This window comes from Cyanistes caeruleus, chromosome 11, assembly GCF_971803275.1.
Source record: "Cyanistes caeruleus chromosome 11, bCyaCae1.hap1.1, whole genome shotgun sequence".
In the NCBI taxonomy this organism is placed as follows: Eukaryota; Metazoa; Chordata; class Aves; order Passeriformes; family Paridae; genus Cyanistes; species Cyanistes caeruleus.
Window position 1 is genome coordinate 22,987,948 of NC_141711.1, and position 13,166 is coordinate 23,001,113.

Below are 13,166 nucleotides of genomic sequence, written 5' to 3' on the forward strand. Positions count from 1 at the left end.
TCTTAAAAAATCTCTTGATTTTTCCTTAATATTTCTGTTGTTCAGGTAGCGCCCTCTGGTCTGTTTTTGCTGTGTTGAGTCCTATAGAGCTCTGTTTTTGTTTTGGAATATTTTCCACAATTCTTAATTTGCACGTTTTTTTAGAGTCTTTGCAAGGCGTATCTCCCATAATTTTTACTTCAGCTGCATGATTCATGTATTAAAAATTCTTAAATAATTCTCCTATTTTAGGAAGAAGTTTTTCCTTACCCAGAAATTAGTAATGAAGAACTGGCAGAGATCAACCAGTTTGTGGGACCTGTCGAAAAGTTCTTCAATGAAGAAGGTATATTATTATGTGTTTATCCATACAAGTGATTTGGTGATTACAAAAGTATTTAGTTATAGCAGTTGAATAAGATTATTATACTTAAAACATTTAATTCATTTTATGCATTTATTGCTGCTCACACAGTGATGCTGATTCTGTAGCATGTTCATTTAGGGCTTTTTTGGGGAGTATTTGGCTGCTGAAGAATTAAATCTCCAAAACATTAAGAAAACCAAGGATGTAGAAGTATTCTGGGATAAAGATAGGATTTGAAGTTGATTTTAGCTCAGCTGAATTGTGCTTTTTACCACTTCATATATTGTGATTTTTTTTTCCTATAGCTTTTTATCTGTCCTACTCTGCTAAAACTGACGATGGCAAAATGCAACACAGATATTCAGACATGATGGTTCATTGAGGAGTTATGAAAAATCAAAACCATTTCTGTTTTTCAGCATTAGAGTAATAATTCTGTTTGGGAAAGGCCTTACTCCCCTGCATTTGAGAGGGCATTGCAGGGTGTTCCTTCCATTAGTGCTGCCATGGATAAGCCAATTCCAGAACAACTGCAGAATATTGGTTTGCACGGACAGCAATTTCTGAGGCAGTTAAACAGCATTGTCTCAGACTTCCCATTGACAGAGATCCCAGCCCTGGTTTTCCAAAGACTGTAGGACTTTGGAGAAGCCAGTGATTGCTACATGTCACAATTTGTGAGATCCAGGTGATTTTAACTGTAAAATTGTAGTGTTGCTCACCAACAGTAAATAAATAATTTATTCAAATTATATTTTTTAGTTCTTTGCTCTCTGGGGGAACATAATTTATGGAGTAAACAACCTGATGTTTAGGGGAGGAATAAAAGGGTCAAATAATAGTGTGTGGAGAAAGTATGATTTCTGTTTGTTTTCACTACCATGGTACAGAACAGCTCTTTTAATCCCCCAAGAATCTAAAAACTCTGAAGAACAAGATTCCTCATTTATGTACATTTTTTTTGCTTGTATTCACAACCTAGAACTTGGTTCAGATGGAAAATTCTGGAAATACTTTGCTTATTCTAGTCTTGGAATGTGCTGGCATGCAGAACCAGTAGAAATGTTTGAGAAATTTTCTCAAATTTCTCAAATGAGCATTTTCTCAAATGCTGGGTTTTTCCCAGTTCCAAGTCTTTTTCCTGAATATGTCGTGAGGACAACCAGGAAAGTCAGGCTGAAGCTAGAAAGAAGAAATTCTTGTGAAGCTGGGGATGAGAAGTCTCATCAGTGACCTTGGCCCTGCTGGGGGAATCCTGCAGTCTCACGGCTAGGCACTGAGAAACACAGTGTTAAATGAGAAAAATTTCTGTATTTGTAGTAGACTCAAAGAAAATCGATCAAGATGCAAAAATCCCCTCTGAAACCTTACAAGGACTGAAGGACCTGGGTCTCTTTGGCATGCAGATTCCAGAGGAATATGGTGAGTAAATGTCACAGAAGAACAACCCAGTGCATTTAGGGGTGCATTTTGTGTCACTTTTCTAGCTCTCCAATTAAAGCTCTTGCATTCCTGTATTTCTGTACTTGAAATGGATTTTTTTGGGGGGAAAGGGGCATGTTAAACATATTAAAATAAAATCTGGTGCCTGTTCCAGGTGGGCTAGGCCTGTCAAACACCATGTATGCACGTTTGGGAGAAATCACATCCCTGGATGGCTCCATTGCAGTGACCCTGGCAGCTCATCAGGCCATTGGGCTGAAGGTAATGCTGCTGCTCTAGGGCCAGTATTTCTGAAAAAATTGCATGGAAAAGGTGGAGTGAAAAATGTGGAGCTTGAAGGGAGAAAATCAGAACTACTGGGGAAGCCTAAATCAGGTTTGTGGTGTCCCCAGCAGCCTCTGGTTCAGTGTAAGATGGAAAAGCTGGATAGGAGGTACACAAGAAATTTACTATTAGGATAATTATTCTTAGAAAAACTACTTTAAAGAATCCCAAGTTGTTATTTTTTTTTTTTTAAACCGAAGCTGTTTAAAGTAGCTAGAATAAATAGAATTGAAATAAACAGAGGGTCAGGGGGCTCAGGTGATGAGGAAGGAAAGAATTCAGAAGAAAGCAACGCTGGCTGGCTGGGGCTGCGTGTTTGGTAGCCTAGAGGAGAAAATTCATCTGAGAGCAAGTGTGTCAATTTTGAGCTTTTATCCACCTATTGGTATTTACCTTTTAGTGGTGGATGGATGGCAGAAAGATGATTGAAACCACACTTAGTTTATTATAGCAAGAGAAAATTGAGCAGACGATGCTAATAAAAAGTATTTTAATATCTGGTAAATAATACAGTCTTTTGTTTATTAAACTGTCTCTTACTGTGCCACAAAACTTGCAAATGAAGCTTTCTGAACATGCTGAAGCTTGTCAGCTCCCTCTCTTCCCACAGGGTGGTGCTGCAAAGTTTTCTGTGCTTGTTTCTGCAGGGGATCCTCATTGCTGGCACTGAGAAGCAGAAGGCCAAGTACCTGCCCCGCCTGGCCTCGGGGGAGCACATTGCTGCCTTCTGCCTCACCGAGCCTGGCAGGTGCTGCTGCCCCCACAGATCCAGCTGGAGTTCTGCTTTATCTGCATTGCTTAATAGCGTAAATCTTCATTATTTGGGGCCTGTGGCTTCAATATACAAATCTGTGGTGTATTTTTAGTTTTTAAAGGAACTTTACAAAAAAGCTCCAGACTGTGTTACTCTTTCCCAATGTGCTGCTTTTGACAGTGTCCATTAAATACCTGACTCTTGTTGTTCCCATCCCAGGAATTCATTTACTTAATTTCTTCCATAAATTGAAAGGATGCTTTGTGCTACATCAGAAATAATGTGCTGTGACTGTTCTAGAATGCTTTCAGTTCTTCGTCAAATATTGCAAAATATTGCCTGCATTGAAGGCCAAAATTTACCAAAACTAAAAGGAAGAATTTTGGGTGCTACTTAAGTGACAAGCTCATTGTGTCTTCACATAGCTCAAAGTGTAGCTCCAAAAAGTTGCTTTTGTGGCATTCTGCGCCTTCTGGTCAGGTTGTAACGCTGATAACATAGCAATGAGCAGAATTGTCCCCTCAGGTAATTTTCAGAGCTGTTCAATTTAGTGAGCTTCCTTGTTAGTTAAAAGCTAAAATTGATACACTGCTATTTAAGAACCCCTCCTTTTTAAAGGATGGGAAGAGAGAGAATATGCAGTTTTGGTTTTTTAAAGCATGTTTATTTCTTTAAGCATTATTAACTTGTTTGTTTCCTAGTGGGAGTGATGCTGCATCCATCCAGACAAGAGCAACCCTGTGTGAAGATGGGAAACACTTCCTGTTAAATGGCTCCAAGGTACTGTCCTAGGGTGACAGGTACCTACTTACAGACTGGGAATGGGAAAGGCTTTTGTTACAAGTGTAGGAAGTGTCCTTGACTTTTGCATCAGTCTGGAATTGTGTGGTTTCCAACCTAGAGGAGAATGACCATGTCAGAAAGATACCCCTTGGTTTAGGCACAAAGACAATAGAACATTATTGTTAGGGAATCACTGCATTAAAGTCCTGGTAAGAAAAATAGAAAACCACTCCAGGTTCCTTCTCTAATCACCCATTTGTGTGTTCAACTTCAGGGAGGGTTGGTTAGTTAGTAAATCAGCCCCCTTCCTGACAGTTTAGGTAAAAGAAAACCTAAACCTGTATTTTGTCATCATTCTTCAGGCTAGATTTTAAAAGAAAACTTGATACTTAATTAGAAATAGGACTGCTTGGAACCTTTCTTGTAAAAGAAAGTGTCAAAAGCCAGTCTTGAGGAAATTAGAGATGTTCTGGGTTCAGCAGTACTGGATGCGTTGCAGACTTGACCTGTATTGTTGATCCATTTGTGGTGCGAAGGGGCCCACCCTGGGGGAGAGGCTGATGAGGGAATTTCTCATCAGAGTTAATTTTTGGTCACAGGGTTTGTCCAGTCTGCATTGACCCTGTATCTCTCACATGCCATTAGCAGGAGGATGTACTAGCTTTTGTAGGAATGCAATGTGGATTTTCATTTAATGCATATTGTACTACATTCTGGTTTTACAGTTGCTCTAAACTTACCATGTGTGGTCAGCTCTCCTCAGAAATGTGCTCACACTGGAAGCAGACACTCATTAGAACTGAAGGGAAGGAGCAGCAATTTTTCAGCACTCTGTTCAGCAGCCTGTTACAAAACCCTTGAGAACTGTGCTCATAAAATCAGCACAGTTTTATTTCTTACACATCTTCCCTCTCTCAAAACAGGTCTGGATCTCCAATGGTGGCCTGGCAAGTATTTTTACAGTGTTTGCCAGGACAGAGGTTGTGGACAAGGATGGGCAGGTGAAGGATAAAATCACTGCTTTCATCGTGGAGCGGGACTTTGGGGGTGTCACCCATGGGAAGCCCGAGGATAAATTAGGCATTCGAGGCTCCAACAGTAAGAATCACCTAAAACTGTTAGCAGAAATTGTCTTAATAGTTCAATGTTTTATTTTGGTTGAATCATCTGAATTCAGAGGCAAATCAATACTTATTCCATGTTACAGTACAAGTTTCATGTTTCTTTAGCTGGTTTTTCCTAGGAGTCCTTCATGATGCATGGTCTGAAATAACAAATCCATTTTGTGGAGTTCATTCACTGTGCAGTGAAAGACATCACTCAGGAGATTGAGTGGCCAATAGGTTTAATCTAGAAGTCCACTTTCACCAGCTCTTCTAAGCTTTTTAATGATTGCAGCTTTTCACTGTGTTGGTGGCTGTTCAATCAGTTCCTTAGAACTAAAAATAAAGACGAAACTGTAGTTCTCTGTTTCCACAGTGTACATTCATAACATTTAAAATATTTTATATCAGTAATTGATGTCAACTACAGCCTTTTCCCAAATTCTCACTTCTTTGGCAAAGCATGTGTAATTCTGTCATAAACAATGCGTTAAGAAGACTGCATTTCTTGCTACATATAATGATTTAAGTTCCTGAATGTCTTCTAAATATTTTTGTGTCATATATGATTAAGTGCTAATTCTGTGTTTCAGCCTGTGAAGTACATTTTGAGAACACCAAAGTGCCTATAGAGAATGTAATTGGAGAAGTTGGAGGGGGATTTAAGGTAAGCAGTGAAGGATAACTACTGGTGATTTTTAAAAGCCTGAAGGAGACTGTTTTGCCCCTTTACTGCAGTTTCCTCATGGATGGTGTAAGCACTACCACACTGCACAGTGCTGGAGGACTGGTGTCACTGGACACTGCACAGTGTGCGATCACTTCAGATTTCTGTGTGTTTCTTCTTCTTGGGCTTTTGGTTGTTTTTCATGGGGTCCCCTCAGAAAAGGGAGTGATTTCAGCTGCCCTTCTGACCTGAATGTGACACATGTCATCTGCTGGTTCCTCCAGCAGAATGTGGAAAGGGAGACAGAGGAATGAGTATCACAGGCAATTGCTGGAGGCAAGCCCAGGCCCAAGGTGCCATGGCTGTCAGGTGCTTCTCCAGGGCTGGATTCTTGCACAAGGAAATGCTGGCAGGACCCCAGGAAAGATACCACAGGTGGCCTTGCTATGTAACCTTTCTCTGAGAGTGAGACCTTGAGATTGCCCAAGCTGCTTCTTACTCCTTCTCCACTTCTTACTCCTGCTATAGCAGGCAAGTCTAGGCCTAAATGCTAAATTAAATAATCTTCCTTAATGTAATGGAGATTAAAAGAAGATTTTTGTGGTCTTCCTGACAAGTTAAAACGTAGGACAGTGACTTCTTTCTGAACAGGCTTTGACCTGAGTCACCCATGTTGAGAAACAACACCAGAGTCCAAAATCTATTTTTGTGCATTATTGGTCTTGTATTTCATTTCTACACCTCCATTCTTGTTCCTTTCTGTGGTGTGCTGATGCAAGGAATCTGAGGCAGAGAGCAAGCATCTCAGGTCAACTGCAGGGAGAAATATTGTGGTTTTCTTCCTCATCTGCTAAACTGGAGCAGTGCTGACTAGCTGGAATGTTGTTTACCAGCTGCAGATAAATACATTTTTATCTACACTTTACCTTCTTATAATTAGAATAGAGATTATTTCCTATATCATCTGCTTCAGATATAAAATTGGATGTAATGGGTGGCAGGAAATAGCCAGTTTTGAAGCATTTTCCTTGGGATGCTGAGAGCTGTGGTGGCTGATGTGAGGGCACTTCCCAGGACTGGAAGTATGTCCTAGTGAAGAGTGAAATCCAGGGAATACTGAAGCAGGAAACAGTGACCAGCATGGCCTAAGGAAGATGTGGCCTAAACCCCATCTTTTCTTCACAGGTTGCCATGAATATCCTCAACAGTGGAAGATTTAGCATGGGCAGTGCATCTGCTGGAATGATTAAGAAGTTGATAGGTGGGTGAATTGGGTGCTCTGGATGGCTGGGTGCCAGCAGAAACAGCTCTGACTGAGACAGATAATGCAGTACACGCAGAGTGGGAACAGGAGTCTTGATCTTGTCATAACATGCTTTGACATCTTTGAAACACTAAAATACGATTCTGAAAAATAGTTATTAAAAGCCTGTTTGCAAAGGTTTTGAAATAAAGATTCTTTTCCTTTCATACAGTGTAGGTTCAGTTCATGGAGTGGGAGGTTATTGCTTCTGTTGGACTTCCCTGAGGAAAAAATGTTCTTCCCAAAAAAAACCTCTGTACTATTGCTTTTAGAAGGTGTAATCTCCCCTAGAACCTGAATAACTGGCTCAATGCTACACACAGTAATTAGGAATAAAACTGTTTTCTGCCAATAATTAGCCAAAACAGTAACAGAAGTCTCTCTAATCAATTAGTACCAAAACTGATTACTTCTCTAAGAGTACAGTTCACACCTCTGGTTCAAAAGTCTTTAACAGGCTGGTCCCAGACTTGATCAACACCATGAGTTTTTCACAAAGTGCTGCTTTTGGAGCAGCCAGGGGTTTCCTGGCCATAGACTGCAGTGTCACCATCCAGGGAAAGACACCAGCAGCAGGAATGTCACAGCCCTTCTGAGCTGGATTTGTTTTTCTTTTTTTAAAGAACTGACATCAGAGTATGCTTGTACCAGGAAACAATTCAATAAGAAACTCAGCCAATTTGGATTAATTCAGGTAACAAAAACCTAAACACCTAAATCTCTGTGCTAAGTGCCAGGACATAGCTTGTATTGGGGTTATTTTGGCTGTACTGGTTTAAAGGATTTGCTAGAAATTTGTGTGAACCTGGGACCTGTTGTACACTAATCTTTCAAATGTCTAGAATGATAAATATGTATAAAATATGTAAAAACTATGTAAATGTAAAAAAAAGTAAATATGTATAAAAGTATGTTTTATTCATTGTTGTTTTGAAGTGGTACTTTTTACTGATTAATTTGATAATGTTAAACATATAAAAACTGCAGATTTTTTTAAGTTTGTGGGTTGACTATGGACTTTTGCATCTGAATTTCTGTATGATTCCTCATGTTGCTGCCTGGCAGGAGAAATTTTGTTTAATGGCTGTCAAAGCCTATGTGATGGAGAGCATGGCTTACCTGACTGCAGGGATGATGGACAGGCCAGGCTTCCCTGACTGCTCCGTGGAGGCTGCCATGGTCAAGGTAAGCAGTGCTGGGGAAGGGCTCTGTGTTCAGTCTGCAGAGGGCTGAGAGCTCAGCGCATTTAGACAGGTGAGAGAAGCACTGCAGCCAGGTGAAATCGTAGATACTGTTCTGTCTGAACCCCACAAGCTCAGACTCGTATGAAATAAAACCTCCAGAGAGCAGGTTGGGAATATCACAGCCCTCCTGAGCTGGGGTCTGAGGAGGCCTCATTTGAGCACACGGACACTCAGTTAACACCTCAGCTTCCAGCCTGGCCAGGCTGCTGCTGTGCCAGCTTTCCCAGGGAACTGGTGGCAGAACAAACCCTGTGGAACATCCAGGCTCTGGCTGCCAGGGTGTCCCTTATGCTGTGGTCACTGCAGAAAACTCCTGTTCTGGGCTCCAGCCAAGCAACCACAGCTGCTCTGCCCGTGTGGAGCTGCCCCTTTCCCTTGAATGTGCCCTTTTGAAGACTGCTTTGTGCATTGCAACGACACAGTTTGAGTTTGACTAAACCCCCTGAGCCACAAGGACACTTTTCCAGGAGAGTTTACAGGACAGGTGTAACACACAGAAAATACTGCAGCAGTGTGCTGTAGGTACAACCCCAGAGCTGAGCATGCTGTGTTTACTGCTGATTTGTTATCTATTCACTGGTGATTAAACCCTGTTCCATGGCAGGTGTTCAGCTCTGAAGGGGCCTGGGCATGTGTGAGTGAGGCTCTGCAGATCCTTGGAGGCCTTGGCTACATGAAGGATTATCCCTATGAGCGCTACCTAAGGGACACCAGGATCCTGCTCATCTTCGAGGCAAGTACCAGGATCCCGTTTTTACTGCAAACTGCACTTGACACATTTTATAAAGGTGAGGTTTGATTGACCAGGACTTCGTTCCTTCAACTGCAAAGTCTGTTACAGAGTAAAACTGCAGGACTAACCTTGTTTTCTTTGGAATATCAATAGTAGCTCCCCATAATAAAATAATGGCTTTTATAGACTGACCACAGTGTGAGTTACAGCAGTAACTTTCTTCCTGTGTGCTTCTCATAAGTGAAGTAAGGGGAACTCACAAAAGATCAACTTAGAAGTTTAATTAACTTACTGCTGGGGATCTATAGTCAAGGAAAGGTTGTTTCTGAAACTTGTTCTCTTTCCAAGCTGGATCGTCAGTGACGCATCACGTGCTCATCAGAGTAACTGCCAGACTTGATTTTAACTCAGCTCATGTTGAGCAGTTCTACAGCTATTTAAAGGCTCCTTTACTGGAATGGGGCAGAACTTTTTTCACTCAAAATGCATTTAGTCTTGTTTCTTTTACATTGTGATACATTTGTGTGTTTAATAATGAGGGGCTTGACTTCTGCAACACCCCATGAAATCAGAATTAAAACAGATAAAGCAAAAGGCAGCAATTTATGGGTGGGGAGAGTCATAATGTGATACTCTCCCACAGTGAACAGGAACAGTGGGAAGGGCACAACAGACCTGCTTGGAAAACACTTAGTACTGTAAACTCTGGTTACCCACTTGTCTCACTTCTGTTTTTTTCCAGGGAACCAATGAAATTCTGAGAATGTACATTGCACTGACAGGGATGCAGCATGCAGGGAAGATCTTAACTGACAAAATTAAGTATGTTCTTATTTATTGTTAATAGTTTTTAATAAACTAAACAGAATCTGATAACATTATAGATAAGAGAAGAAACTGTAGGGAAAACCACTATTTTCTGTTCATTGCCTGTAAAAGTTCAGTGTTACAGGGGCTCTTCATCTTCTAATGGGATTGTTCATAGATTTAAGAATTGTAGCATTTAACACATTTTATCTTAGACTTTTACACAAACTATAATTATTTTTTTCAAGACCAATAATGAATATTTTGTATCTGAATTGAGTTGTATTGGCACAACAGCTGCATTGTGCGTATTGCATACCGGTTTCTGGAATTCTTTGTGGGTGTCTTGGAGAGCAGCTGATGACTCTGAAGGCGCCACAGTTGTTCTCCAGACTTCACAGTAAAATGGATTGAGACTTGGTAATTCGTGGACAAACTGCAGGCATTCTGCTAAAGTATTTGGAATTACAACTGGTTATGTCTGAACCTCCTGGAATTTCCTTAACAGCCGTTTTTTCCCCAACATTTCAGTGCAATCAAGAAAGGAAACATGGGAGTGGCCCTGGGGGAGTTCCTGACCAGGTTACAGGACACCCTGGGCAGGAAGGTGGATCTGGGGCTTGTAGGTGACCGTGGGGTGGTGCATCCCAGCCTCCAGGTAAGGGCCTCAGTGCTGAGATTTCGTGTTTGTTCTTTTTGCTGCTTGCCACATCTTAATCCCCTGGTTTTGCAACCAAAATGTGTTCTTAGGAGCAGTGAGATTTTCCAGTGTAAGCAGATGTTGGCAACATGTCAGGGTAAGAAGTTACAGTTATTGTGCAGGTATCAAGGGAAGATGAGGGCTGCTCTAACCCTGTGTTTACACCAAATCTAGATTTCGGTCCATTTCGATAATTTGTATAAATTGGGACTTCACTATATTAAAGTGTCTGAAATTAGCTGCCCTTTGTTGTAAGATCAATTACAAAACATAGGAGTTTTTCCTGTTTAATTGTAACAGAGTTTCAGGTAAGAATTTCTGGGAATTGCACCTACACCTAGTTGCTTAATCACTTAGGAAAAAAGGTTTTAGCACCAAAACTGAATGTTTTCTTAATAGCAAAAAGATAAAGTACATTTTTCATGGGATGTTCTCTTAGTTACTTTTGTCAGCATAAGCCTATACTGAAAGTTACTGAGACTAAACTCCAGAAAATTTTAATGCATGTTTGAGAGAAAGAATAGTGGCTTTCTGGCTTTCAGTAGCAAAGTGGATGAATGTTAAAAAAGAGAAAATCCAGCATCCTGTTTGAAGTGGGTGCGGGTATGTTGCTTTTCTTTTATAAAACCACTCAAATTGTTATTTTTTCTCTTTTGTTTTATAGGAGAGTGCCAAGAAACTTGAAGAAAACGTTTATTATTTTGGAACTACAGTCAGGGGCCTGCTAAGTAGGTTTGGCAAGGTAACTATTTGTTTTGTCTGTTGTCCCCGTTCCTGAATAGTTTATCCTTGGGGCACCACTGGAACCTGCAGGGGACTGAGTGTGGCAGGACCCAGCACTTCCTTCACATGATACCTTCTCACTGGGTGTTAGAAAACACACATTCTGTACTCAGTGTAATGGACAAGTTACATTTTTAAAACCAAAACCTAAGCACCAGCACCCTCAGTGAATTGGTTATTTCAGTCTCCTTCTGTAAGCATAAATCTTGCTGCTGCAGGTATTAGGCAAAGTGGTTTAAGGTGCACAGCAATTTTACAATTTTACAAGCAGACTGTTAAAAGATGCAGCTTAGTTAACCCAAAACTAACTATGGTAATTTCTGACATAGGCTAAAACCTATTTATGCAAAATAAATCTGGACCTAAACATGAAATATGGACACTGGTATTTGGTTAAAGTTTTAAACTGACAAACCACAAACTGATAATGATTTTTACTGTCCCAGACAATAGTGGAGGAGCAGCTGGTGCTGAAGAGAGTTGCAGATGTGGTGATTAATTTGTATGCAATGACTGCAGCCATTTCCCGGGCGAGCCGCTCCATCAGCATTGGGCTCAGGAACCATGACCACGAGGTGAGTATTCTTCATCACCCGCCATTCCCACTCAGGCTGTCCTCCTGGGAGCAGGCAGGCTGAATTTGTTGGGAATTACAGCAAACGCTCCCATTAAAGTGCAGCAGAACGTGGCTAAACCTGCCAGAGTGCAGAGTGCCTCTCAGGGGCTCTGCTTGTTGAGCTGCACATTCTCAACATGTTTAAAATACTTCTGTAACACATACAGCAACATTTAGAACCTCATCACAGTTCTGCATGTTGTCTCAAAGCTGTTAACACCATGCAGTTCCTCGCAAGCTCTTTCCATACAATAATAACACATAATCACAACAGTATTTGGGCAATACAGTTCAGGATAGGACAGTAGTTACTTAGTAGCTCAGGTAAAGTGTAGCAGTGATGTTACAGGATGAGCAAATTTGCTACAATTCAGTGTTAAAACAAATCCAATCTGATTAAGGTTTGGCTTTGGCCTTGAGTCTTTGCTTTGTGTGAGCCGTGTTCTGGATTGACTCCCAATCAGTCTTGGAGCCAGTTTTGGGTGAAGGTTCAGCCCAGCCCTGACCCTTAGCAGATTTGGGCTCAAAGGGACAGCTGAGGCTGCACTGCACGTGACTGGGCTGCAGGACTCCATTATCAAAGGGCTTTGAGAATTTTAAATTACTATATTTTTACTACGTGGTTTTGTTTATGAAATAAATTCACCATTTTTTAACTTAATTTTGCTTCTTTTTCCAGGTGCTTCTTACAAATATCTTCTGCACAGAAGCCTATTTCAGGAATAATTATGCCATGGCTCAATTAGAAAAATGTAAGTACTATAAAATAATTTTTACACTCTTCTCTCTTTCGCAGACTGTGATCAAAAGAAAGTGGGTTTGATGTGACCAACAGAAGAGTTTTGCTCTGCTTTTAATTCAAACAAGAGCTGGAATCTGTTGAAAAGAGTCTCTTAATTTCATAGCTAAAGCAAACTGCTAGGGCTCTTTTTTTGAGGAATATAAAATCTATCAGTAGTAAATACTCCTAACAAGTAACTGGTAGAAATTAGGGGTTTGGAGTCTCTGGGAAGTACTGACCCAGTTGGGCATTGGCTCTCTGAAATTCAGTCTGTAATAATAAGTCTTTTTCAGAAGAGAATGTTCAGTTTCTTCCTGGCACTCACACACCTGCATTTGTTCAAAACCACTCCTTATGGTACTTCAGTTGACTTTTCTCTGTTTCTCCGTAGATGCCGATGAAAACTTGGATGATTCCATTAAAAAGGCTGCAAAGCAGATCCTGGAGAAGAGGGCATACATCTGCTCCCACCCCCTGGACAGGACCTTCTGATGCCTCTCTAACAGCAGGTACTGATGAATGTAAATCAGGGAGGAATTCTCTGCAGTTCCAGTATTTGACACCTTAAAAACATCTGCTATTTAATGTCTTTACTAAATGTAACTGTATAAAATAAAACTTCTTTCTAACTACAGCTTCATATGAAAAAGATAAATAAAGATATTTTATTTAAAGCTGAAGTTACTTTATTAGATGTATATATATGTCTGCTCCCCTTGGAGCTGGATAAAGATAGGTGAGGTTTGGACAGGGAGATGTTTCTTCCCAGGGAAGGGATT

General features: G+C 40.7%; 1 protein-coding gene across 10 annotated transcripts in view; it reads left to right on the plus strand.

Annotated features, from left to right (window-relative positions):
- ACAD9 (acyl-CoA dehydrogenase family member 9) overlaps window positions 1-13,166 on the plus strand; it is a 30,125-nt gene that overhangs the window by 5,166 nt on the left and 11,793 nt on the right. For 6 of the 10 annotated variants that reach the window (XR_015275118.1, XM_086846655.1, XM_086846656.1 and 3 more), the window contains exons 2-18: window positions 232-325; window positions 1,667-1,768; window positions 1,944-2,050; window positions 2,761-2,861; window positions 3,569-3,647; window positions 4,574-4,748; window positions 5,347-5,420; window positions 6,606-6,681; window positions 7,347-7,417; window positions 7,789-7,908; window positions 8,572-8,700; window positions 9,443-9,522; window positions 10,039-10,165; window positions 10,872-10,949; window positions 11,437-11,565; window positions 12,286-12,358; window positions 12,779-12,896. Coding sequence is in view for 9 of the 10 variants with exons in the window: in XM_086846655.1 (XP_086702781.1) it covers window positions 232-325; window positions 1,667-1,768; window positions 1,944-2,050; window positions 2,761-2,861; window positions 3,569-3,647; window positions 4,574-4,748; window positions 5,347-5,420; window positions 6,606-6,681; window positions 7,347-7,417; window positions 7,789-7,908; window positions 8,572-8,700; window positions 9,443-9,522; window positions 10,039-10,165; window positions 10,872-10,949; window positions 11,437-11,565; window positions 12,286-12,358; window positions 12,779-12,879 (1,716 nt within the window). In the remaining variant the exon portion in view is untranslated. Of the gene's footprint in view, window positions 1-231; window positions 326-1,666; window positions 1,769-1,943; window positions 2,051-2,760; window positions 2,862-3,568; window positions 3,648-4,573; window positions 4,749-5,346; window positions 5,421-6,605; window positions 6,682-7,346; window positions 7,418-7,788; window positions 7,909-8,571; window positions 8,701-9,442; window positions 9,523-10,038; window positions 10,166-10,871; window positions 10,950-11,436; window positions 11,566-12,285; window positions 12,359-12,778; window positions 13,062-13,166 lie in introns of those variants that run through there. The other 4 variants (XM_086846659.1, XM_086846661.1, XM_023935625.2 and 1 more) reach the window with 3 other exon arrangements.